The sequence below is a fragment of the Amblyomma mixtum genome, chromosome 2 (genome assembly GCF_055824585.1).
Source record: "Amblyomma mixtum isolate Tamu chromosome 2, ASM5582458v1, whole genome shotgun sequence".
NCBI lineage: Eukaryota > Metazoa > Arthropoda > Arachnida > Ixodida > Ixodidae > Amblyomma > Amblyomma mixtum.
In genome coordinates this window covers 309328456-309355787 of record NC_143013.1, presented here as the reverse complement: position 1 = coordinate 309355787, position 27332 = coordinate 309328456, and the positions used below count along the sequence as shown (strand labels likewise).

General features: G+C 47.6%; 1 protein-coding gene across 3 annotated transcripts; it reads right to left on the bottom strand.

Moving 5' to 3' along the window:
* Nucleotides 1–534: 534 nt before the first annotated feature.
* LOC149364916 (monocarboxylate transporter 12-like) lies at nucleotides 535–25395 on the bottom strand. Of its 3 annotated transcripts, XM_089574893.1 has the most exons (9): nucleotides 25251–25349; nucleotides 20551–20733; nucleotides 20028–20295; nucleotides 18275–18418; nucleotides 14522–14582; nucleotides 11136–11370; nucleotides 8389–8657; nucleotides 5558–5799; nucleotides 535–1775 (listed from the first exon to the last, which is right to left on the bottom strand). In XM_089574893.1, exons 3-9 carry the CDS (start codon nucleotides 20293–20295, stop codon nucleotides 1603–1605), a joined length of 1392 nt encoding a protein of 463 aa, XP_089431019.1. In that variant the 5' UTR covers nucleotides 20551–20733; nucleotides 25251–25349; the 3' UTR covers nucleotides 535–1602. The 3 variants fall into 3 exon arrangements, with proteins under 3 accessions (XP_089431019.1, XP_089431018.1, XP_089431020.1); XM_089574892.1 differs by lacking the exon at nucleotides 20551–20733 and having other exon boundaries at nucleotides 25251–25395; XM_089574894.1 differs by lacking the exons at nucleotides 18275–18418; nucleotides 20551–20733 and having other exon boundaries at nucleotides 25251–25395.
* Nucleotides 25396–27332: the final 1937 nt, after the last annotated feature.

Genomic DNA, 27332 nt, shown 5'->3' with positions numbered 1-27332 from the left:
TCCGAATGCTTTAAGTATCCCCCGCGGTTTTACCCGTGAAGCGGAGGCTGCGCTTCGGAGGATCCGTGTCGGAGTTGCACTCACTCCTGCTGTAACTCGAAGGCGACCTCAATATACAGAACGATATCTTCACTTCGGGTGTCCAGTCTGCGAATCTCATAAAACTGAAGCCGATATCCACCAACTGCTATTTGTTTGCCCGGCGTTGAAGCCGGCGAGAATCGGCACCTGGCAGCAGAGGGGTATCTGTAAGACGGCCTTATAAGGCCGATTCACACGACGGACCGTTCGCCCGCGGCCCGCGCACTACGTGTGCATACGTCAGCACTTTGAGAGGCGCGCTGGATGCATGGATGGATGGCGGCCGACAGCGCGCCCCTCAAAGTGTTGACGTATGCACACGTAGTGCGCGGACCGCGGGCGAACGGTCCGTCGTGTGAATCGGCCCATAGGGGTCTAAAGGCATTAGCCCCGAGCGCCTCCACTAGTCTCGAATCCATCTCAGACATGGAATCGTGCCGAAGCTCGGAGAGAGAGAGTCAAAACAAAAGCAGTTTATTTGTTGCTCTTCAAAGGGGGGGGGGAGCATGGCGAATGAATCACCCAGAGCGTCGGACGGTTCCCTTCGTAGTGATCTTGGAATCACCCATATCGATGGGGTCCTCGCGTGGTCCTTCGATCGTGGTCGGCTCGTGCCTGGATTCATCACAGGTGTCTTCCTCGCCTGGGTGTTGACTACCCAGAAGGAACTTGCTCGAGAGGAGACGTTCGTCCCATCTGCGTGGCCACCAAAGCTCGACTGCCTCCGGGGATTTCTTCTCTCTTCTCCCTACTCTGGTCAGCCTCTCCCTGCGATCTGTGAGAAAGTCGTCTTTCCCTGAGGATGCAGCCGCCCACTTGAACCGCCGCTTTCCCCCGCCCTTGAAGTGGCTGGCTCATCAAGGGGGTCGCCGCTTCTTGTATCCTCGGCAGTTGTGGCACCCACTCGAGACGCCTCTTCCGTTCATCAGAAAGCGGTCGCTCTTTGCGGGCGACGGAGATCGTGGCGCCCGCGTGGTGGCCTCTAGACGACACACGTCCCTGGTAACCGATGGAGGCAGAGGAGACAACAAGCACTGTGATCCAAGGGCCGTTGAACTCAGACGCTGTACGGGCGCTCGAAGGTCCAGGCCGAACGAGCGGGAAGATGGCCAGAAGTAAGACAGGCGCACAGCCCGTCTGCCATTAACAACCATATGGGTCTTCTCAACTGCACACAATTGGGCGAGCCAAGCCCGTTCTGTGCATGAATTGTGACGTTGTGGAATGCAAACAGTATTTCCTTCTAGCACACCCTCGCAATAATGACGAGAGTCGAGCATTTCTGCTCGTCCTGGTAAGGTGGGCGGTGTGACTACCAAGCGTCGTTCTGGTTGTGTTCCTTGTGGAACCAACGACGTGATAGGTGCGGCGTCCTTCACGAACACTGAGTCTGGAGAAATGGTTGAGGATGCAGTTCGTTCCCCACAGCGAGACACGGGCGGAGCAATGGTTGGTGTTATTTACAAGCAGGCTGATTTTGCTGTACCGCCGCAGTCTCACTGGCTGCAAGATCGCTGTTGACTAGCTAGCACACGCTGGGTCGGGCTTTTGGTCGTCAGACTGTTCGGCTTGAGCCTTTTCTTCCCGCCGTCTCATGAAGCACTCGGTGGCCCAAAAAAGGCTCGTTGCTACCGATATGGCGGCCAGCAGCATGTACATGCCATCGTATGACGTTCCTCTGTCCCTGTAATAACCTGAGAAGTGTAAAATACGATCGTTACGACAATCACAGATGGATACTTTTGGCATCCGTGCTGGACCATCTAAATGATCTTTACTACACATGCCAGGCTTTTTTGATCGTTAAGCATGCAAAAAAAATTTAAATAAATGTTTTTGAACTTTTAACGCTCCTTCAGAGTGAATGCGTGGGAGTGAAAAAAATATCTGTCAGATTGATTAGAGATCAACAACTTTCTGCGAATACTGCTAAAACAAAGTATACAGTCCTTGCTTTAAAGAACACATGATTAACAAAAATAATGAGTCAATGACACAGTATTATGCAGTTTTAAGAAAACATTTCTCGGCACACACTGACTTTCGGCAGTCGTGGCAAGTGCTCATTCCCGACGTAACCGTTAAATATAAAAGAAAATTTTCTTTCTTCACAGGTCCCGGTGCTCATTGCCATTTATCACGCTAGTAATGTTATAACCTGCCTTCATACACTCGCATATCGCCTATGCAGTCGTTGTGTATGGTCTAACTTATCTCTTTACCTCCATCCAGTTCAAGTGGCTGAAAACATGGCACTGCACGTACTTTGTTTTTTAAACAGACATTACTAAGTCGCATTTGGATATCCACTTCTAAATATTCAGCCCCTAACATCATTCATTAATTATCATATGCTTGTCTTAACTTGCAAGCCGTGTCGTAAATTTTAAGTTATCCTCCGATAACCCTCACAAATCACCAGGGAACACATGTGCTCAGATTAATTTCACCCAGCAAGCTAACTGCAACGCCCATTCAAGAACTGATCTCCGCTTTGGATACCATCTAACGACATCGAGAGTTCTAGTAGTGCCATCCTTTGCCATCCCATATGTTAGGAAGCGCATGTTACTCTGTATTTATGTTTAGTAATCCACCTGTTGTTGTTATTGCACTCGGTATATTTCTTGTTGGTATTTGAAATTTATTTGCATGACTGCGTATAATAATTTGTTTTATTGAGTGCTTTTTCATGTCACATTGTTCCTTTCTACTGCCCCCCCCCCTTATATAGTACCCTCGAAAGAAGGGTATTTTGAATAAATAAATAAATAAATTGGAGCAAATAACGGATCATTCTTATTTTTATGTGTTGCCACAAACATCTTGAGTAAGTTAGCACTAACTCTTACGCCCTATATGTCGTTTCTTTCATATAAACAAGCAATGAAAACTCTTGAACCTTGGTGGAATAGCAAGTACCATTAAAAATTTCGCGCATTTCTTTTCATTTTATTGCTAACAGTGCTTGTTTACAAATTTTTTTTCTAATTTTGTATCTTTAAATATCACCGCAGAGGTACTAAATTTATTTCTTTTAAGGACCCTTCACGCTACTCAACTCCCGAGTTCTGGAGTCCTTCCTGTATAAAAAGTGCAGTGTAAAACTATAGGATAGCAATAAGACATTTGCGGTGCTGATTCTGACTGAACTACAAGAAAATGTGTCCACATTAGAAACGATATGTGCGTCGTCCACATTGTACATAACGTCACGTGGATAACATCCTGAACAGCACCCGGCCGCTTCAATGTCCGCCTAGGTGACGTCCTCGGTGACCGGCAAGTGATCACAACAGGCATTACTGCATGTGAATCGTCTCATATCTAGACAAGGGTGTTCGCACAAATTTGCTGCGTTCCGCTGCCCCTGCACATTCCACTGAGAAGAAACCGCTGAAAGCTTTGGAATATTGAACAACACTGTTGACAATGTTCTTTGCATGTTTGCTAACGCGTTGAGGAAAAATCCCCTAACAAACGCAGCCAGCTTCACCCGTGGGAGATATTTGAGGCTACTTCTCCAGTGTTACAGCTTAGTATAAATCAACGAACATCATTAACCTACAGTAAACAGGTTGTGAAAAGGAGCTACAATATATCTCGAAACGGGGACACATTTGATATGGGTGTTTACACGCCCCCTTTTTCCGCCGCTTCGAAAGTTTATTCACGTAGAAACTACCGGATTCGCAGTTTGGAGATACAGTAGAATATGTTCACCCAGGTTAGAACAGCTGTTGCCTATTTTGTAAGTGCTTCATAAGTCGTCGAAAGGAGGTTCTTTTTTAAAATTGTCGCCATTTTTTTCCAGTCTGTATTTCTCATGGAAACACTGACAAACAATGTCCCTTGTCATCCCAGATTTATTCCTAATCACATCTTACGCTCCGTTTCTCCGCTTTGTCGTTCTTAGGATTGGGTTTTATGCAGCACAAGTATATTTTCTGGCTTGCCAGTTTTATACACAGATTTAATGAATTCGTCGTATAGAAGGCAACCATTTGTATTCCCGTATAGACACTGCTGATGCCATATAGGCTGATGATGATGATGATAATGATAGGCACTTCTGTTCTATGCCACAAGATCCAGTGGAGTCGAACACTGGATTTGCCAGCACTAACTGGACCGAGCTATCATTAACCATTGAAAAGCGTCGCTTCAAGGACAGAGTTGTAACTCAGCTGAGCCCTGTCCTGCAGTGTTCAATCATTGGTGCCCATAACGTCACAAGCACGATGAGACAACGATAAGCTGCAAGAAACGGTGGCCGCGGTCGAAGACCAGCGCATCCAGACTATATTTAAGGAGCAAGCTTGCAGGCCCTACCTAGAACACTGTGTCACATAATATTCTTCAGGATGTAGCCGGCATGATGTTTCAGATACGTGTATGTTGAACACTGTTCCACGTGAAACAACTCCATTTAACTGGAACGTTGTTTCAAATACTTTACTGATTCCTTTATATGGAACACGGTTCCATTTACTTGAGTGGAATTTCTCATAGTTCAAGTTCCTAACTGAAGCCTGTGTGGAAGAAGGTTAATGGTGTATAAAAACTAATGTACAGAGGGCAAAACGCATGCCTAGAATACGTTCTGGGCGTGTTTCGGACTCAATACGCGATAGCTAGCGATAAGATTTGGTTAAAAATGGTCTGGATGTAAACATGCGCAGTGAAACCCATAGAATTTCATCGTCATTTTTTGCCTTTTTGGTCGCAGCGGCTTTGGGAGCTGTGGAACACACAGTTTGGTTGTTCTAGGCATGTGTTTTGCCCTCTGTACTTGTATTTACAACTGCCTCGCTGCCTTCGTTTCGCTTATACAGGCTCGTCCAGCGATCTACCACAAGCAGCCCGTCAATCTGCTCCGAGCAGCACGTCCTTCATCACGCATGTCGCAACGACCAAAGCAACAAGTTTTAGATAGGCATGAGTTTCAAGGCAGCAGGCACAATGGGTATGGCTGTCCTAAGAGAGCGGCTTTCAGTGGCGTGTTCCTACACTCAGATCAGCAAGAAGTCTCCGAAAAACTAGCCGTCACTGCCAATGTGACCATACACGTATGTATCGTAACTGTAGCCTGCTCGTGTAGCCAGAGTGGCCCACTTGTCTTCGCTAGATGTCAGTGACCTGGCACCGAACCAATATTTTACGATGAATATAGGGGTGATAGCACCGACAACACGAAAGCATTTGCTCCACGAACTTCATTGGCCGGCCTCTGCCAATGTTCCTTGGCGATTGCAGGGCCTTACTTTTTCATTTTACCTGCACAACGCCTCCTCCCGAATATTCACCTTTATCTCCGGGGTAAGAAGCAAGCGTTGAATTCGACGACGATATGATTTTCAACACGCCGACTACAATATGGACCAAGGACGTCCAGTTGCGAGACCTGTTTTCTCGACTCTCCTGTAAAGAAATCAGTCTAGAGAAAACAAAGGCGACCTGCGCCTGCAGCACTTGCCTATAATGAGGGGCCTCGGAAGAGCGCAGAGACCGTTCACCAGGAAGTGAATTCCGATAGCCATGGGGAGTTTCTTGAGGCCAAAATACTCCACGAGCAAGACGGAGAAGAGGATCATGATGCTCCCATTCGTCAGGCCGAAGAGAACGCTTGCTGCTCCGAGAAGGACCATGGAGTCCGCGTAGGTGAGGGCCACAAAAGATAGCGACATCAGGAAGAAGCCCATGGTCATGATGTCTTGTCTGGAAGAAATCGAGCCCCTAAACAAATGTAGACACTTGCTGGTCCTTCGCGATTTCTGATCCTGCCTAATTTATCGCCATTTATAAAGAACCCTTCATTTTAATAAGAGGTCTATCGCATAGCTGTTCCATCACGTTCCTACGTGAGACTCAGTTTTACAGGACGTATTACATCCGAGGCTATGGACGAGTGGTGTGCGGGTGAACGCTCTGAAGTACACAGATAACCTAGATAGTAGAAGACTGGACAACCGCCGCAGGGGCTCACTTGGCAGAGCACCGGACGGGAAATTCGAAGGTCGTGGGTTCCGATCGAACCGGCAGTGTGTGGTGGTTTTTCTTCTGCTTTCATGTCAATTGTCTTTAAGCCTATATAATTACACAGATATCTTCCCGCTGAGCAGCACCGAAAGTTAAAACAAAAAATTCCCTATGATCCTTGGTTGCGGAGGCTGTCGGCTGCGCTCATGCATCATCAAACTAGAGATATCGATGCCTGTATAGCTAGATGTAAAGTTTTCGGTTTCAACCAGAAAATCAATATTTCAAAGCCAAATTCATTTTTTTTATTTCATAACGAAAAATTCTAGTGTCTTTGAGATATGCACCGCAGCTTGCTGGCTATTGAGTGCGAGTTGCACTCAGTCTCAAGAGAAAATTAACGAGGTGCGGGAGCCAGGAACAGAGGAAGACATTACGGCTGTTAAGCTGAGCATCTGTTATGCGCTATGAGGTAATGCGGCAATAACTTTTTCCACACTTCGGTGCAAACCTGAAGGCTCCACCTCGTGCCGTCTGTTCATAGACTGCCATCACCCTATTAGAGCTTTCAATTGTTGCCGAAATTTTTCCTCAGCTTATAAAGACATTGACAACATGTCTAACTGTAACAAGGCACCATCAACGTAAAACAGGCGTCGCAAAGGCGAAGAAGTGTCATCTCCTGGCTTCCACAACGGTTCATCCGTCATCCAGGTGAACGATGTGTTGTGCTCAATTTGGTGGACGCGATACACAGGATTTGTACTGCGGAAAAAGTACGTTCTTAAAGTGATACAATGATCCAAGAGAACTACAGCAAACAAATAAACGTCACGTCTACTACGTCTCTACAAACAGATGTGTATTTGTTGGCTGTAGTTCTCTTGGATCATGTAACAATTAGCTCAGAAACAAATTCTTCTGAAACAATGAGCAGCGAGTTCCAAACAAGAACCAAAAAATTATCCCGTCAGCCCCTGCTTTCTGTAATGCTTCCTGCAGCCCTGATAATATTAATAAATAAAAATGAAATGAATTAATTAAGCAAATAATAAGTTAATTAGAAGGGTAAACATTATAAACTTCCGATATTGACCCACATGTGTCAGGGTTTTTTCGCTAAATCGCAAAAAGCTGCGTACTTTGCATGCGAAGTGTACTACTAACGTTACACCTGCTGGGGAAAACAATGAAATCTTTTGGCGAAAAAGTGCAAGGGTCACACGCGGTAATCAGACGGTACTATCGGTTTCATGACTGGGTTCACTGCTGGGCCAGCCGAAATCGTCGGACTCGGCTAAGCAAGATAGCTATACCCTTATAAAAATGGTCTATAAACCGTCTATAGACTTCTTATTGACTATTGACTTCCTATAGGTAAAGCTTTGTGTCTACTCATGGTCTATAGACTGTCTATAGACAAAAGTCGACTAAACGTGTATGGCCAAAAATCTATAGTTGTCTATAGACTGTTCTCTAAAATTTGTCTATAGACACTCTATAGACTATCTAAAACAAATATCCCAAGAAAATACAAGATTGCCTTGTTATCAGAAAGTCTGCTCGAGCAGCGACAAAGCATGCCTGCTTATGTTGCGAGCTTTCGGCAACGGCACCGCTCGCGGGCGCTCTGGGCGACGAGCTCTGCTACTGCCTGGCAGCCGTGGTCGTCGCTAGGCCTATAGCCTCTTTCGTATCGAAGCCGCAGCGGCCGGCGCTTCGGAAGTCGCCTGAGCTATAATAAAAGGCCTACTCCACACATCGCTCTACTGTCAACAGCATGATCTCACAATAAAGTAATAATATGGTCAATTTCCGCGACGCCTTCGGCAGCGAAGCGAGCGTTCGCCAGGCGAGCCGGCCAGCGGCAGCTGCGAAGCGGTTTTGGAATGAAGTTTGCTTGTATCGCAGTCGTTACCTTTAGCAGCAGCTCAGTATTGGTCAGCGATCCTCAAAAATGACACATTCTTTCACATTTCTCATCCCAGGGTTTATTATTTAAGTCAAGGACACACTTTAGCTCGTTTTTATGACACCGGCAGACGGGATGGCTCGGCCCCGAGCGCCCTGAGCATCGCGCTCTACGTCATCATGACGCTGCCGCTCTCTGCGCTCGCATTGGCTCCTGCTTCCCGTCGTTGCGTTTGTCGCATGCGGCTCGTCGTTGGCATCCAGCAGGTTGGACGCATGCGACGAGCTGCGTTCGGTCGTTGCGACGACGGTCGCAACGACGCGCCGCAGCGAATCGCACGCACTTTTCGCACATGTGTCCCCGCCTTAACCCCGCGAACTCAGCGATGCCAGTCTACGGCGCGACAAACACCGTACCTGTGGCAGAGCTTCTTGTCCGACAGAATTCCGGAGCAGACGCGTCCGACGAGCTCCCCGCCACCGTAGCATGAGAGGAGGGTAGCCGCTGCCAGCTTGGACAGTCCCTTGCCCATGCCGTGGTCCACGACGGTCACGATGAACATGACCAAGCAGTACGCAAACACCACCCCTGAGAGTACGACCACGTAGTAGATGGGCCGTCTCGTGAAGCTCAGCTCCTCGCACAGGGCCTCCTCTTTGCGCGGTGCCTCCTCGTCTTTGGCAGCCTGGATGGACGACCCAAAAGAAAGACACAACGTGACCTTTGAAGGAACTCTGCAGCGCGATTTCCTTGGCAGCGACACAGGTGTGCTCCCGGTTGACGGCAAGGGTTTACGGTGGGCTTTATTTGGGAAGAACAGGCTGTGAGTAAAGAACTGAGCAGAGGAGTCAAAATGCCACTGATGAAGAAGGGCAGAACAAGGGCTATGAGCTTGCAGAACTCGGTATTCTTCCCAAGTTCGCTGGTCGAGAATCCAGAAAACTCACAGACCGACATAATATTTTATCGCATTTCACAAGGATGTTGGTGACATAGATGGGGACAAAAGCCCTTGTCAGTCAATCAATCAGTCAATATTTACTTCCACCTAGAGAAGGCGGAGAACACTAAGAGAGAAAGTTTTGACGATCCTGACAAGCTTCTAGGCGCTATGTAGGGCTATTGTGCCGTACTCAAAGCGAAAATCATCAGTGTTCGAGAAACCTGTCAAATGACGCTGTGATCAGCTTTCAGTCTCTTTGCAAAGCCTATGTTCTACGCGTTCGTCCCCGAGAAGCTCCTGGCGTGGCGTTTGAAATTCGTTACTATTCAAGAGCACCAAGAATCACACACACAGAAACGATTGAGCCGAGCAGACTTTTACCCACCTGAGATTTCATCATACCTGCGATGCAATAAGAATGTGTGTATCTTGCACTCTTGTGCGGCCGTATGTACAGGCCAGGTAGGTCGATGTATCAACATTCGGCAAAGACAGCATCTCACCCCGTTAATAGGTAAGGCCGGGTTTGCATTCACGTGAGCATTGCCGTGACTATTGCTGCGTTCCGGCCTTTAAGGATACCGAAGTTTTGTTTACACATAGCGATCAGATCGAGCTGGAGATCACCGAGGCGTTTCTGACCGCGAAAGAGTAAAGAGAGCACAGTCCAGCATTCCGTTAATATTCACACGAAAAAAATTTACCTTTCTGGAGAGGGGAGTAGAGCTTCTTAGGTCACCTTTCATTTGCCTTTCACTTGTTATCATATTCGTGTTCGAATATTGCTATGATTAGTGTCATGTGTCATGAGCCGGGTCTTTCCGCATATATGTATGTGCCTGTATTCCAGATAACATAGTTGTTGAAATTCGGCGGAAGTGTCGTGCGGATGTTCTTCGTGTTTCTTGGTGCTGTTCAACCCTAGTCGATGCAGGCGTCACTTAGCACCTCTGCTATTTTTTTGCTATTTAAATAAAGTTCAAAAGCCTCAAGACAGCCACAATTACTTTTGCAAAACAAAATAGGAACTTTTACTTTTCTACACGCGTGCCCAGAATTTTGTACAAATTGCGTCATAACTGCTAGAAAACATCGAAATGCTGCGATTTGTTAAATAAGTACCGAATGTGTCATCAGATCTTTTTTCCCAATATACACGTGACACCAGAAGGTTGAAGTAAAATCACGTTACTGCGGTTGATAAAACCTTCCGGGATGTAAACGTCGCATGATATACTGCGGGACTCATTGCTTTCACAAATATTATATATTGCGTTCGTTGAATAACACAACAAAGCACCCGAAAAGCGATATCATAAACGCTATTTAGTCTGAAGGGCCGAAAAATTACTGCTATCTGCAGCACCGAAATACATTACCACTGATTACTCAAACAAGCCCATATACTGCATGTAAATCAGCCGTATATTATTCATCCTTCCTTTTCATTTTCCTATTCTTACATGCTCTCCTCGACAATGTGAATAATGTATTCTACTATCTACGCAAGCATGTATGCATGCAAAAATTACAAATTATGGGGCTTCTCTTCCCGAAGCGAAACATCAGCTGTGAGAGACGCCGTTGTGGAGGGCTCTGGATGAATTTTTGGGGGTTCCTTAACGTTCGTCGTCATCGCACAGCACATAGGTGACTTTCTAGGGCCATTTTTTTTACCTACACCGGCTACACTGGTGCAGCAAGTGTATCAAGAAATCATGATACACTGGCTACACTAGTGTAGTAGTGTACTACACTGGCTACACTGGCTAAACTACACTGGCTACACTGGTGTAGCTAGTGTAGCCAGTGTAGGTAAAAAAAATGTCCTCTCTATTTCGCCTCCATCGAAATACGGCCGCCGTGGTCGGTATCGAAGCCGAGATCTTAGGATTAGCAGCCGAGCACCAAGGCCACTGAGCCACCGTGGTGGGTCCATGCATGCCTGCTCCGAAAATGTGGCGACGGGACAGCAAAGTATTACCGACAAGAATGAAATTCTCGCGCGTAGATCATACTTCCGAATGAAAAAAAGTGTCGTTTCTCAACGCACCACAGATTTGTGTACCTAGAGCGCCTGATAAGTCTAAGTAAATGCGCTCAAACGAGCTCGTTTCTCAGTGTTGATTAGCTCTCGTGTGCAGTATGTGTGCGTGTATTTCTTGCTCGGCTGTCACAGACGTTGTCGAAGCAATCAAAGGCGTAAGAAGGGGCACCTGCCTGCTTGAGCGGTTGCACTTCGTTGGCAGCGCCTTCCGCGGCACGCTTCTTCGGGCCCTTGGGCGGGTCCGCGATGAACAGTGATCCGGCCAACGCGTTGAGCGAGAGGCCGCCCACGATGAGCAGGGTGCCGCGCAGGCCGTACTTGTCGTTCATGTAGACCAGCAGGGACGGGAATATGAAGGAGACGAGCGTGCCGCCCGCGTAGCTGATGCCGCTGCCGGTTGCCCGGTACCTCTCGGGTCACACAGGGGGAGGAGGAGGCGGAGGAACAACGAAAGACATTACGCACCGCTATGAGGATAGGCATGCACGTGAACTTGTCTGTTCTTAGATGAACGCAATGGTAGCAACGGACACGTACATATAGCAGCACGTGGCTGTATGAACACTACAGATCACTGTTAGTGTCCACTCAGAGTCCGCGAAAGCGCAGAGGTGGTTGCGCGGATGCGCAAGTCTGCGTCTGGTAATTGCGCATGAGCAGCAGGCACCTGATTGATCCGGTATACCGCCACGCTAGCATGTCTCCGTTGTTATAAAAATTCTCACCCAACATAAAAAATAAAGAATTATTACGACAATTAGGCGATTAGGACGGTGAGGCCAAATGCAAATCAGGTGAGCTAGCACTCAGGTTTTGGTTCCAGGCTCGATTCTCAAAGTCAAGCAGGCTTCAGGGTGAGACCGGCCGAATCGGTGAGTGGGAGCCTTAGTGCTCGAGCACTAAAACCGGAGGCGACACTTAGGCTCTCCTTTAAGGGCATGACGCGATAATGTTAATGGGTTAACACCCCTACGTGTACATACGGAATTGGCCATTCTCTACATTACAATCATAGACCGCTGGGAGTCCTCACACCACTCCTGGCGAAGCGGTGTAGCGAGGTTCAGCGATGCGCCATGGCCCTCTGATGGCAGGTGCCGCCACCGGTGAGGCCTGTGCGACTCAGGTTCTTCCCGAGCAACTTCGCGCGACCAATCCTGAAATCAACTGCCAGCTGCTACGGCGGGTAGTTTGCTCACAATCTGGTGCGCACGTTGGAATGACATGACAGGATCACGTGACCTAAGTGGCCCATCTGTGTAATCGGTGGAGCCAGACAGACAGTGGCGAAATCTGTGAGGGGGTATTTTAGAGCAAATTCAGTAATATCGAAATTGTTGCAGAGCGTTCTACTGCACATCACTAAAGAGAGGTCGGCTCCGAAACGTGTAAGCACGTGCACTACTGACATGAACTGGTTGAGGCTGGTTGAGACTGGCTAATAGGGCTGATTGGCTCACTTTGAGCAAAGGGAGCGACCAAATTTTTCAGACTTTCACAAGAAGCAGTCTCGCGTTACCCAGCAAGAAGTGCAAAGAGTGCCAGCCGCACCTTGTCCATACAAGCGTCTTAACACGTTTAAAAGAAAAAAACAGCCAGGGAAGTGTTGGAGGCTTACAACAATCACAAAAGATCACAGGAGTGTGTGAGCACGCCATCTATCATGCTCACTCTGAAAGAGTAGCTGGGTTCTGGGAAAGAGTAGCTGGGTTCCACGAGGAGCAATAAGCTTTTCTACAATCAATTTGAATTTACCCTCTTCGCCAAGTGTTGTGTTATTTCGTCTTTTTCTGCACTTCGTCTGTATATTTTGCAATCGCAAATAAACCGGCTCTGTTGGCGGTACTCAGCGTTCGTACAGTCCGTTCCTCCGTCCTTGAGTTGTTGTGATGCTTTTTCCCTATGCTATAATTGCCGTGTTGTGAGCCGGCGGCGCACTCTCGTCTAAGGGATCCAAGGGTACGCTTGTCACGAGTGCATTTATGAGAGATGTGTAATTATGTAAAAATAGCCTCTGCAAATATCTTCAGAGTCTCAAATATAAGATGAGCACATTTATGAGACATATGTCATCATGTAAAAAAAGTTAGCGGTTCCACTCTGCTGAACCGAGTTTCACATAGCGAAATCTGCATAAGCATGATTAAACAGGGTTTATCTTTGGTACATCTTTTAAAGTTTGTTAATTCCTTCCACCACTTCAAAGCCGCTTATTCGTTTTCACTGATTGACTTGATGGAGACAAAGGCTGATTGATGGTGAGTAAAGTCACGGCGAGCAATGCCTTCCAGATGATCAGAAGCGGCTTGCCGCAATATCCGAAGATGTAATGTAGTTCACTATACGTGCGCTCTTCGGCGGGCTGTCCTTCCTCCAAAGCGTCTAACAGCTCTGGTTATATATACCAAACACCTGACGTCAAAACTGCGAATTGAAGCACGTGACACAACGTGATTACCACGAGGCTTTCATAATGCCGCTGCCGCCAACTTGCAAGGTCAAAATGCAATGTTGAATGTTGAAATTCAAAAACAGAGGCCAAATGTCAAGGTCAAAGTTCAAGGTCAAAGGTGGCCCACACATGGTTACGTATATATGCATAGCAACACTACCCATGACTTATATCAAGGTCGTTCCAGGGTCATTCGGAGGATCACAGTGAAATGCGTCTCAGCTATAGTAGTATAGCTTTCGCTACAATATTCTCCGCAAACATCTTCAGAGTCTCAAATAGACGATCCGTTATGATAGCGTCTAGTTGAAAACATCTGCCCAAGTTCTATTTCACAAATGTTCACATCGACCCTTCCTGACCTCATTTTCGCTCTGTACTGTTATCCACAGTTACCCTCTGAGTAATAAGCCATGTTTATAGCCGTAAATATAGCGAGCTGTACGATATCATAAATAATTGTGCCAATCAAGCTCACTCCCTACAAAAAAAAAGTAAATCAGCCAGATGCAACTAATAAATTTGTTGAAAATGATATCTGTAAGGCCACGTTTCCAGAGAACATGTTTGTTTAGTAGATTTCTACATAATCCTGATGTCAGTAGTGATTTAAGTATCATGCATAACATTTGTAAATAAGCACACAAGCAAACACGTATAGAGAGTTACGTGAAGAGGACAAAATTCTGCCTCGGGCTGCCGGCTAACTAGGCACGATTCCTTGTCCTCGTTCCCAGCATTACACTCGTATAAGGACTTGTCTGCGCGCCGCATAGCCCCTCGTTTCTTGGTGGCCCGTTCGGGACGCTGCTATGAAAACAGCTTGAGTACACGCTAGGCACAACCATCGTATTACTGGTTCCTTACTCATCGTTCCCCAGTCTATCATTTTGCTCCTGCTCTGCCTTCGGAGCACTCGGAGATTGCCTGCACAACTACACCCAAACACAAAATTACCGCGTCCTGCTAATATACCGGACAATATGCGTGTGGTTGTTGGAACAGAGACTGCCATCTTGCAATATGCCAGCTCGCAATTTTTTTTTTTTTCGAAAGACTTGCCTTGAGGCGTAAGAGAAAGCTGTCGATAAGCTAGAGTACACTTACTTTTTGAAGTATGTGTTGATGGCCACCATATTGGCAGGGAAGATCATGCCTTGACCTATGGCTGTCGCAGAGAGAGCGAAAGAGAAGAATCAGTAATCGTAGTAACACGGCAATGGCATTCTTAGCCTCGCCCAGTGTTCCAAGAAATGGCAAAATAAGAATATAGCAGGAGCGCAAGAACGTGGTGCGGCTTATAACATTCAGCCCACGCTGTCAAACACCCTTAAAGGGAGGAGATAGAGCGCGGGGAAGACAGGACAGTCAGAGACACATGTCCGGACTCTCTCAATGTATATCTCTTCGCTATGTCACACCAATTAGCCCAAAGTGCTACACTTAGAGGCAGCGTGGTTAAGCTCTTACGTAACGAGACAGGTATGGAAGCAAACGAAGAGACAAAACGGCATGAAAGTGTAGTTGTAGTGACTCAGTACAGAACTCAAACCGATTAGTGTTCGCATAACAAAGTGGTATGTACACGTATTACTCCGAAGTGACGGAGGCGCCATCTGCTCCTGAGCTGAGAGATTCTCTGCTGTGCCGCAGAGCAGTAATGCTTCTGAAAGCGTTCGAAACACACCGAGACGAAATCTAGGAAATTCTGTCGCAGCCGCCATTGCCATAATGTCAGTGACGGTCATCTGCTGGCCAGTTTGAAGTCTCCTTCCTTTTCCGTAATTTTTGTTTTGTACAAATTCTAGTTCTACGTCCCAAAATTATCAAAATACTCCATTCCTTGTACTTGTGTGCGTTTGTATCCGCTATGTACCCTGGCCAATCCCCCGCCGTGCGTATATGCCATTAAGCCCGAGGACATCATCATCATCATCAAGTCTCTAATGACGAAGTGCTCTCTCTGTGCATGTACGGAACAGGCACAAAGGCTGACCAATGGGAGAGTGGAAGAGTAGTATAAGAGAGGTCCTTATTTCCCCAAGCCAGCTGACCTGACCGGCACTGAAATCGAGAAGCCGTTGGCTTATTGCAATCAAATCAAATCAAATCAAATCAAAAATTTATTTTCAACATTGATACAATGTTGATGGCTTCCGTGACAAAAAGCTGTGAGGACAGCTTGACTAGGTCAGGGAACCATTTTGGCAGCAGCGACTTCATATACACTTCAATAATTCAAATACAAATGAAATGTGCAACAGAATACATACATTTTCCTACTCATTTCTTGATGAATCTCAAATGAATCTCATTTCTTCGCAACAGCATATGGCGAGATGTGTGGGTAAAATTTGTCGATTATGGTGATGATGAGGCATTGTGCGCAGTACAAAAAGGTATCAGCCACAATTCCTCATCACAACGAAGCGCAAACTTCTCACCTTCTCCTCTGTTTCACTTTGGTAATGGTTATTTCTCTTTTTTTTTCGACATTTGTAATCGACGCAGCATAACCCACAAGGTTACTCCAGGACGACGTAAACTCTTTGCAAGTAGAACACAAAACCGCGAAGAAGTGTCACTTAGACATCGTTGAATGAACACATACCAGTCCGCTTTGTGCCCTTTTCAACAGTGTTCCCGCGCTGGTCGCAACGGTAAATCCATGGAATAGCGAGCCAGTAAGTTGGCGCGCCATTATTCCTGCAGTTACTGAATAATTTAGTGGTTAAAAAAAATTTTGTTTTCACAAAGACGAGGCCTTTCAAATTTTTGAAGGAGAAGCTATAAGGGTGAGAGAAAGGTCGGTGCATTGCGTGTAAGGAAACGCGGTGCCGCTGGCACACATACGTTGTAACGAGGAGGGGAAGTTCGTCGAAGGAATTACACAACTAATGATATGTGGCTTAATCCTGTGCATGTTTATGAATGTTAGGATATGTATTGCTAGTCAAAAAGGTTCATCGTGGGCTACATGGTCTGCAGTAGAAGACAGCCGAATCCTGGCTGAGGCTTTCTGTCGGACTCCTGCTCTTTGCAGGTTTGGTTCTGCACTCCGAGTGATGTCCTGGATAACAGCGTGGATGGAAACTGCACACTGCAGAGGGCTCCTTAGAGCTCTGTTACAAGCGGCAACCAGCGAAAAGCTATGCGTGCCATCTCAGCGCTTCCTGGTACTCCTCCTGTAAGCGCCCGTTCAATCGACCGCCCGTGGCGCAGAGGAAGAGCGCGACATGGATCCGAAATCCTTCACGTGACCGAAGCTTTGCTGTTGTTGGGGGTGCGTCAAGGAAGCAGGCAAGGCGAAAAACTGGCGGGTGAACATCTGTGGCTTTGGAACTGGCATCGACAAACTTTCCCTCGTTCTCTTCCGGTTGGCACATCACAGGCTTCGGTCGTTTGGGCAACCACTGGCCGGACTCACCACTCTTTCCCTCTTTTAAGGTCGTCTGAACGCGAGCGAACACATTTCGTGCGCTTATCGCGAAGGGTTGCTGCATTAAAGCCATGCTGGCCGAGCGTCAAAATTTCACAAGCATGCCAATATCAAAGCGCCGTTTCTTGGTGATGGCTGCCGGTTGCTCTGCTCCCTTGATATCAAAGAAACGTAATGTGGAACGTGCAATTTTAAGGAAAAATGAGACCTGGCGACGCTGCCAAACGGTCGTCTTCTCGGGAGGCAAAGTGCACGTACTGTTTGCAGCCCTCTAGAGCACCGTCGGACTTGTATTCTTCTTTTTTTTTTCACGCGTACGATTTTACTTTCAGCACGAAGTTGCGTTCGGCGGAGCCAAAGCATGTACTATCCGGGACAAAAGTGGTATACTCCGCACGGCGGCAGCCGGAGCAACGGAAAACGTGCGAGCTAAATCAGGAAACATTGAAACGAGCGAAGCGACACGCCTGCTAATAATAAAGGTCACGCATTGGTTGTCTAGATCCCAGATGCCGCCTGTAGATGGCGTTGCAACGCAGTTTTACGTTGCTCTGGCTGCCGCCGCGTCGAGTATACTACTTTTTGTCACCGATAGTACATAGAAAACTGCCTCTTAGAGTCACAGGCTCCCGTGAAAATAGAACGATAGTGCCTCTATTCCATGGAAAGTAGCTCTCATTTTCCGCAATCTGTCGGCTTGCCCAGCTGTGTATGTGACAATGGGAGAGTACACTGAAAGAAGCCCTCAAAAGTTATTTTGAAAGAAAGAAGTTATTTTGGTTGTTGCACGCCTTCTGTCGACATTATTTCCTCTCACATTTGAACGCTTACAGCAGGGCCTTCGTGCATTGCAGGGATACTAAGCTACGTTGGAAGCTTGCTCGTGTCTTTCCACTAAGTTGTGCTGTTGCGTCAACGTCAAGTTTTAATGAAACCACACGTGTCATCAAGCCGCTTCAACAATCTCATGCCAGATAAACAAGTGCTTTCAGTGCATGGTCATACCTGTTCACATATCTCACTTATAAGGAGAGGTTGATCAATGCGCATAAATTCATGCTGTTTCTGTACGCGAAGATTTAAGTGAATCATGCATTTCTTGCCGCAACACCTACTCTGTACGTAGCTTGATGACTTCACTAGAGGAAGCACTGTTCGCAATGCGCTTGGCGAGATCTCGAGGCGTTTGGCGTTTGGCGTTTGGCGAGATCTCACAATGCGTTTGGCGAGGCCTCGTCAAGCTGCCCCGAGCAGCTGTTTGCCCAAGAGCTCCAATCATGTAAATGTGTGGTGAAATAAATGAATTGAATAGAATTGAATTGAATTGAATCTCGGTGACTGGCTCTATTCAAGTACGAGACGTCAATGACCAAGAGAAAACCTGGCGTCAACTGTAAAGCGAAAGCTCCGGGGATGCTTACACGTGATGATGCCTATGCAGACCGTGATCCCGATGACACCGTAGAACACCACGCTGAGCAGTATGCCCACTGCCACGAACGTGCTACCCAGAAGGGAGACGGCACGCAGCGGCAGCTTTCGCAACAGGATTCCAGCCAGGATACCTGTAAGCCAGCCGTGGAATTAATGGCACCGGCCACTCCGTTTAAGCAGAGCATACTTTACGCGCTCAATGAATGTGGCAACGTTGTGGAGCTGTGGACAAAACTCTAATTGCCACTTGAAGTCAGTGTTATAGAAATCCTCATAGTACACTTTAGTTTACTGTTCGCTTTAGTAGCAATGCAAATGGAGCAGCCGAGGTACTGAACGCGTCCTCTCCGAGTCAACTCAATACAATGTTTATTTTCAAGAACACGTTCGAAGGTTTTCAAGGCTAAAAGCTGCTCTGGGCAGCTTGACGTGGTATCTGAAACCTTTATTTGGCGTTACAAAGACGAAAATACAGTGCAGATACAATGTTGACACGTAGTAGTGACGGCTGTCCAACGTGCTTGGAGAGAGAGGGAAAGGGGCTTCCAAACTAAACTCTTTATTAGGCTTTGTTAGGATGACTCCGCGCGGCGTAGCAAGAAGCGTGCTCGGGGGTCGTCGAACAGAATGCCCGCCGCTCTCGGCCGTGCTCAGTTTAAAGCTGATAGCGAACTTTCCAGATACGGCGTGCAAAGTTACTACAACATTCTGGAACAACGTAGAATCGGCTCAGCCTGGATGCGATCAATCGAGATAAATCTGGCCGCGTCTTCCATCACAGACAAAGCGATTAAAGCGGCGTGCCGGCAGCTTTGAAGGATGAACAAACGAGCAATACAAAGATTCGTGGCAATGTACAGATCATAAAAACAAAAGCACATCACATCTTAACAATGCTGCACATTATATTACATGTAAGCATATCAATTTGCTTGCATACAATAAACAAGAAGCCAGACATCGTAAAAAGCATAACATAACTGAAAAGGAGCAAGGAAGTTTTGTACCACAGTACGTAAAACCTCCTGAAGTCAGATGATTTGCCAAACTATAGCCTTAAAACAGCGTTAAAAAAAACACCTGTAGCCCGCTTGGCAGTAATATTGTTGAAGTATTGTTCAGTCATCATATTTTTTTTTCTGGTAAATTGCAGGTGATAACACAACGCCTTCACTCTGGGCGTCACTGCGCTTCGGACCGCTCAACGTGGGGCGTTCTCGTGACGCGTTGCAATGACGTCATTCGTGGGGTCAGTGAATGACGAGCATGCAATCGGCGTGTAGCACTGGACTACGCCGACGTCGCAGAAGAGGGAAATGTGCATTTAACAGCTCACCCTGTAAAAGAGGTTAGCGACGAGTTTCGGAGGCTACGTACTGTTTAAATCCAGAAGGCTACCACGGCTTCAACAAAGGTGTCAAGCTCCCATTCGAGAGCTGCACGTGAGAGCTGCGGCCGAAAAGTTGATCATCCAGTCAACCATTTCAGCGCATATAGTGCCCACAGTTACAGATTTTCGGATACTTTTCGCATGTTTTCTTCCCCCCCCCCCCCCCCCCCCCCCCCCTTGAGAGCGCTGTTCAGGGCCAGTCTATCAACAGTAAGACTGCGCCGCCATTCATGCAGCTTAACACGCATGTACACCCGCGTCGCCGGTACCAGTATAGAGAAAATTTCGCTCTCATGTAGGAGCACATTTTCGAACGTGACAGCAGCACTGATTGACCCGCCGATGCTCACCAAATATATTAGCGACGGCGCCCATAAGACTGAATGGCCACGATGCTGCCTCCCGAGTGGCGCCCATCTCGGAGATCATGGTGACGAAGACGATTCCACCGCTGCGGTTCACGATCACGCACCAGAAGAGGCACCAGCTGCAGGCAACTGCCACCAGCACGCTGAGCCGGGTGTCCTGGTACGGCTCAGCGGCCATCTTGTTCTGCGCCTCGGGGACCGGGGCGCGACGTTGAACTACCGCCGAGGGGACGTCTTTATCAGGCCGCATCTGAAACAATGGAGGACCTGCTTAGGAGAGAGAGACTCTAACGAATACAAGAGAGGTCTGCCTGGTTGTTAGTCTAGCATGCAACTCCAGGTGAGGGTGAAAGAAGAGAAGATAAGATAAGAAGACGAGGGTGAAAAATAGAGGAGAAGGGAAAGAAGAAAGGTTGAAAGGTGACATCAAGCATACTCAACACTCACAAACACACATGGTTATCAAAGGTTGTCCACCAAAGCCGTGTCCCTGAGAAAAACTAACAATGCTTTTGTCCCTCGCGCAGCCGAAGCCGCATCACTCCAGGGTCCAAGGACATGCTCCAGGTGCACAGGGCTGCCCTGACAGAGTCCTAAAGCACTTAACAGTGTCTTGCGATGGGTATTAAAGATTTGGCAACGGCTGATCAAGTGTTGAAGACCCTCGCGCACACCAAGTGCCGGGCACCTGTTAAGGGAAAATCAAACAATCAAGGAGAAAGAGCAGAGGCCATGTAGAACAATTGTGCTCCGGAGACCTTAGTCGAAAGTGTCAAGAAGCAGGTCAAGCACCAACAATGACTCTCGCACTCCAAGAAGTAAGAAAAGAAGTATTTAGAGTGTACAGGTAATCTTGAAATTTATTTTCAGTACTTCCAGGTGCTTTCATTGCACCGGTGCTGTAAAGCCGTAGGTTCCCTTTAACTCTTTACGCGTGGCAGTGGGAGCCTCAGTCCAGCGAGAGAGAGCTCTTTAATGAAAAACAGAGATTTTAGCCAGCGTGAATATTCGCTTACATGCTACTCTGCGTAGTCTAAGAGGGGATAGGGGCGCAAAAAGAAGGAATAAGGGTGCGAGAAAAGATTGCGATTATTGAAGAGGGTTGTAACACAATAGTTCACTGCATGACGGCTTCTTTGGATGAGACCGAAGTCTATCTAGTTCTGTGCATGTACAACGGGGTGATCAAGTGTACTGGCAATTTAGAGTTTGTCTAAAACATCAATGGTGTCTAAATAGGCAAATAAGAATATCATTCCACGTCACATCTGTCTGTAGCAGCCTAAAGGGCTTAATATAGAGCGCACCCTCATGAATGTCTCCGAAGCAAAATCAAGTGTACGGCCCTGAGTCCAGTTTAAAGAGTTTTGGCCAAAGACTAAAAAAAATACCTAGGGGGAATTCGGAAGTTTACAAGAAAAAAAACTGACGCGGAAAAAGTTAAACCGGCATGTGCAATAATCAAGCACCAATGCTACGTCACAGAATGCTCCCACACATGTTTCTGGATAATGCGTTCTTTTTCACAGAAGAAACAATCTTTTGAGAAAAAAAAAGCCGACAAAAAACGCACACTAACAACATCTTCCTGAAAAGAAAACTGAAAATAGGCCCTGGCACAACATTCACACCGTCACAAAGCTTCTCAAGGGAACGCAGCGTCTCGATGCCCCAGCTTTGCTCGACCGAGCGCTCGAGAGCAAAGTACAGGCAGATGATGTTGAAAACACGCAGTATGTTCTACCATCGAAAAAAATGTGACATTTGGTATGCGCATATTTAGAACGCCTTAGTTCACACTACTAACACGAATAGCTGTAAAACTAACAACTTGTAGCGCCACCGCTTCTGCTTGCGCGATGAGGAAGAGCTTGGCGAGCACGAGCAGAACAGAACAGATTAGGCGCCCAGCTCGAACGGCAGCCATCATCTTCAGCTCTGCAAACCAATTGTGGCCATGCTGTCCCGGACTCCTACTTTACCTTCACTCACTACGTTGCGGCCGGCACAGCGTCAGCCTCATCACTGCGGCCGGCCCTGATAGGTAGGTCGCTTACCCCTGGACCGTCTCCGCTGCTTGCTACTCTCGCGTGCTGTCAGGCACTGAAGTGTAGCAAGCAGCGGAGACGGTGCCGGGGTAAGCGACTTATCGGGGCCGGCCGCAGTTATGCGAGCTGACGCTGTACTTAGCAAGGCCGGCCGCAGTTGTCGGCAAGGCATTAGGTTTGAACGCTGCAGAGAACGTCTCCGGGCAATGATAAGGTGAGCTATAAAGCTCTTGCAAAGCTACCTCAAAACAGCCGGCATCGCCTGCTAGAATACTGCAACTCTTCCTGGCTTACTGGTGAGGTACAGGGTTGGCCAAAGTTCCCAGGCCACCGGGTATAGTGTTCTTTGGTATATCCTGGCGCTTAATACTCCGATAAAGCTATCAAGGTTGTAAAATGTTAGAACGACGCATCTTTTTTCCTCTACAGATAGTTTGAGTTTCGCGGGTACCGTAACGGCCTGACTATACTGCTGAAAAGCAGACCCTGTGGCCTGGAAACTTTTGAAATTTATGGGAGGAACACGTTGAGGCTGCAATTGTCGCTCTGTGGTTCTCCTTCATAATTCCTATGTTGATGGTCTTTTGCGATATAGTTTACCGATTTTGCAGAAAATGTCTCCAACAACTGAGAGAACGCTGGAGGTAGCGCGGAACACCTGCCTGCGGATCCGTCTCGGCCTCCTGAACAGCTCCTCCATCTGGGGAACAGTTGCGGAAGCAGGACATCGACCGCTCTAAGTCATCGCCACACAAGTAAAGGTTCTAACCCATCTACGTCATGTACCTCAGGGAACAAACACTTCCTAAACCAAGTCCATTTAACCTACAGCAATTCCGGCGTTGGTCAAGCTGTGCAGCTATTGCACCTTCCTACCATCAGTCAGCCACGTAAACTACTGGCTCCAATTTTTCCTCCTTGGACACTCTCCCCTCTTGAAATCAAGCAGTTCATACCGGGTATCACTGCGAAGAACAGCATGCCGCAGGCTGCACTGCTACAAGCTGCTCTGTACTTAGCTACGCAGTATTCGCAAGACACACACATCTTCACTGGTGACTCTACTTCTCTTGACTCCTCATCATGCGGCCATCATGTGCCCTCATCAGGCCAAATGTTTTCATAACGCCTACAGCGTAGGACTTCTAAGACTCCCCCTTCGACAGTAGAGCTATACGGAAAGAAAGAAGTTGTCTCCTATATCATGCGCCATAGTCCAGGACGCTGGGTAATCTTCACGGGCTCGCAAGGAGTGGTACAAACCTTGTCTAACTCACTGAAGGGAACAAATCGCCAGCTAATTTCTCATGACATTGGATACCGGTACCACTTGGCTGTTTCTGAAGGGCACTGTATAATTTTTCAATTGATTCCAGCTCGATGCGGCATCCCAGCCAGCGAGAGAGCAGAGGAAGCGGTCCGCAAAGGTCTACAGCGTCGTAACTATCAGCGCATCTTCTTCACAAAATCAGATGCGTCCCAACTCAACAAAAAATATACCCAGGATGAAAAGAACCGCCTCTGGAACTGCCGCCGCGGTGGATCGGATCAGTGATTATGGTGCTCGGCTGCTGACCCGAAAGACGCGGGTTCGATCCCGGCCACGGCGGTCGAATTTCGATGGAGGCGAAATTCTAGAGGCCCGTGTACCATGCGATGGCAGTGCACGTTAAAGAACCCCAGGAGGTCGAAATTACCGGAGCCCTTCACTACGGCGTCCCTCATAGCCTGAGCCGCTTTGGGACGTTAAACCCTATAAACCAAACCAAACCAAGCCTCTGAAACTTGCCAGGTTATCGTTACCTCTTTCTCCATTCCATCGAACCACAGCTGAAATCAGTACTGCTACTCGGGCTTCGGCGTGATCTAGAAACAATTTATCGCCTTCGTCTTAATGTTGCAGTTACGAACAGTCTGATACCGTTTCAAGCAAGCAAACAGTCCGTATTATGACAACTGGGGCTCAATAGAGACTGTACTTCATATTCTCTTCGAATGTCCAGCGTACGCCAAAGAACGTGCACACTGTGAACTATGCATGCAGTCGGTCACCCAAGTTCCACTCACAGTGGACCCTATATTAGGTTTTTAAGGCTGCTGAGGACAGCAGGGACGTGCATTGTTATTCTTATTTGCCAATTTATACGCTATTGGTGTTTTAGACAAAATCTAAATTTCCCGAACACTTGATCACCGCGCTGTACCTGCACAGAACTTCGGTCTCATCCAAAGAAGCCATCAAGCAGTGAACTGTACATTGCAATCCTCTTCGACGACAGAAATATTCTCCAGCACCCTTCTTCCATCTTTTCTCTCCGATTCCCTCCAAGAGTAGCATGTCAGCGAGTATTCGCTCCTGCTAAAATCTCTAATTTTCATTAAAGAGCTATCTCTTCTAATTCTGAGAACAGAATGAATTAATTGGTTTGTCTAACCAATTTAATTGATACAGTTACAATTGCTTTGAGCTCAGCCATTTTTTCAGTAATTCCCTGCAAGAAACTGGCGAATAATAAAAAAAATTGCAGCAGGATATGTGTGGAGCCGACCGCGGCGGCTGCTTTTCGAACGAGGCGAAACGTAAAAATCCACCGCTGTGCTCTGCGATGTCATTGCACGTTAGATCGCCAGGTGGTCGAAATTATTCCGGAGGCCTCCACTACGGCACCTGTTTCTTCTTTTCTTCTTTCACTCCCTCCTTTACACTTTCCCTGCGACGCGGTTCGGGTTTCCACGGAGATACGTGAGACAGTTGCTGCGCAATTTCCTTTCCTCTAAAACCAATTTTCATTTTTTTTTATGTGTTATATCTCTCGCTGAAGTATCGGTCAAGACGGTCCTGAAACTCTGATCTATTACGTTCATATTGTGCTTCTAAGAACCTTTTTTTTTTCGTATAGCTCTTTCTTTTACGCAGTTCGCACTCATGAGCGACTGATAACGTAATCCGTAATTGAAAAAAAAAAAAAACGCTCCATTCTAAAGAAAAATTCGAAATCGAAACTTCAAGGGTGTCGGCACAAACGCCGTTGATTATGTATTCGATACAGTTAAAATTCCAATCTTAAGTTTTACACTTACCCTGAATACGTTTAAAAATTTTCGGCCACTCTGTTTCACTGAAACCCTCGCAAAGTGCCTAGTGAGGTGGACCAACCTTGAGCGCCGAGGTGGCGCGGCGATATCTCACAACGTCGTGCACGGTCTTCGCGCGGAGAGCATCTGTTCCACGGCGGTTCTTCCGACGCTAGTACACCCAACCGCCGCAGTCAACTACTGGCGTCTTGCCACTCACCCGCACTAAAGGGACCTTCGACTCGCACTGCGAGATCCTCTCCCGAGAGGTGGCTGGCACTCACACCGGTTCGGCCAGCGTATTTCGTGACGCCTCCTCCTCGGCGCAACACGGAGCCACGACATCAATGCTTGGCAGCTTTCTGAGCCCTGCGGCCGATTTTTACGACAGGCAAGGCGCTTAAAACACAGCCGGTATGGGCTTAAGTACATTTATGGGCTAAAAGAAAAGTGGTAGGGTTTGAAAGTAGTCAAACCGAGTAGTGCAAAAGCATGTGTTCATCCTTGTTGGCTCATGGTATTGCTTTGCTGGGTCGTCGGCACGTCTCGCAGCGATAGACTTAGGTTAAGCTCTGATCGGGGTTAGGCTGACTTCGCGCCGCAAATGGAATCTGATGAAGAGGACGATGAGCAATGCACAGCGCCAGCGTGTGTTGCCTTTTAAGACGAGGCGTGGTCGGCTGCAGCGATAGCCTAGTGCTCTCGTGATGTGGCCAGCGAAGCTGATCTGTTTCGAACCCGCGCCGCCGTGGATTCGAAACCCAGTCGCGGCAATATTTATTTTATTCCTGCACCCTCAGGGTCAGGGGCGCCAGAAGATTCATGGTTGGGTCTGACCCCGTGAAGTCGTGCTTTCCCACTAAAACTTTCGTGGCCTAACCCGTGCTACGCCTGGATTACGCTAGGGCAGGGATGCGTGCGGAATTTTTGCAATGTTTTGCTGCCATATAAACGTACCAGGTAGTGTTACCAAAGGAGCATTTATGTACTAGTTCAGTTACGTTAGTACCATACGCACTCAGGTGGCAACAACGGTCACCCATCATCAACGTTACTTATATAGGAGTCCTCGCGTGTTCTCGACGTCTCGGAGGGAACATTTCATTTCATTCCCTTTCCGTTGGTGTCCCGCGCACCACTGAGCCTAAAATGAACGAGGAAGCCAGCTTTGGTACAATTACTAGAAAAAAAAATAGGATGGGACACTTAAGCTCCGTCTTAAGGTTTGGCTTCGTTTGTGGAGTTTGACGTCCCAAAGCGACTCAGGCTATGAGGGACGCCGTAGTGAAGGGCTCTAGAAATTTCGACCACCTGGGGGTCTTCGACGTGCACTGACGTCGCTCAGTACATGGGCTTCTAGAAATTCTCTGCCATCGAATTTCGACCGCTGCGGCAGGGATCGAACCCGCGTCTTTCGGGTCAGCAGCCGAGTGCCACAACCACCGAGTTCCCGCGGCGGCGCCTTAGGGGTATGACGCGATAGCGTAATAGGTTAATTCCCCCATATGTGGAATCGGTCATTCTCTACTTTACGTTCACAGATCCCTGGGAAGCCTTGTACCCCTCCTGGCGCAGTGGTGCAGCGGTTAAGCAATGTGCGACAGCCCTTTCGATGGCAGGGACTCTCAGCGGGCGGCACAGGTTACTGTCCCTGAGTGACCAATTATTAGTTTAATTGCCACCTGCCTCGGTGAGCATTTGCTCACTGTCCGGTGGGCAGGTTGTGATGACACCGCAAGGTCACGTGACCTAGGTGGCCCACCTGCCTCCCAGGTTGCTCTCTGCAGATCACCTGCCAGAGCCATGCCCATGATTTTTAGCTCACAACGCCGACACCGAATTTTCTGGTGAACGGGGCTTTTAACGCTGTCGGGTTAAAACTGGTCGAGCTAACCTTACCGGCTCAGCGCATTATTCAGCAAAACCTGGTTGGAATTATCAGTGTTTCAAGGGTTGGTCTGGAGCAATCATGCAGTGAGGATGGTAGCGCTTGCACAAATATGTTTATAGACATTTTATGCTTGCAACGAGGCAACTTCACACGCAAATAGCTACTTGGCTTTGCTTTAAGCATGAAATGCTTTTAGCCCCCGTTGTCGGCAGTGTGGTGACGTCACGCCGAGACCGAGAGCCATCATCCGGGCACTGAAATCCGCTCATCCGG

Bases quoted from the DNA above. Each gene is read 5' to 3' on its own strand.
- LOC149364916 (XM_089574892.1), bottom strand. From the start codon at position 20,295: ATGCGGCCTGATAAAGACGTCCCCTCGGCGGTAGTTCAACGTCGCGCC. The intron at 18,419-20,027 runs GTGAGCATCGGC...GCTGGCTTACAG, and splicing joins CGCCGTCGCTAATATATTTG to GTATCCTGGCTGGAATCCTG. The intron at 11,371-14,521 runs GTAAGTGTACTC...GTGACCCGAGAG, and splicing joins ATCAACACATACTTCAAAAA to GTACCGGGCAACCGGCAGCG.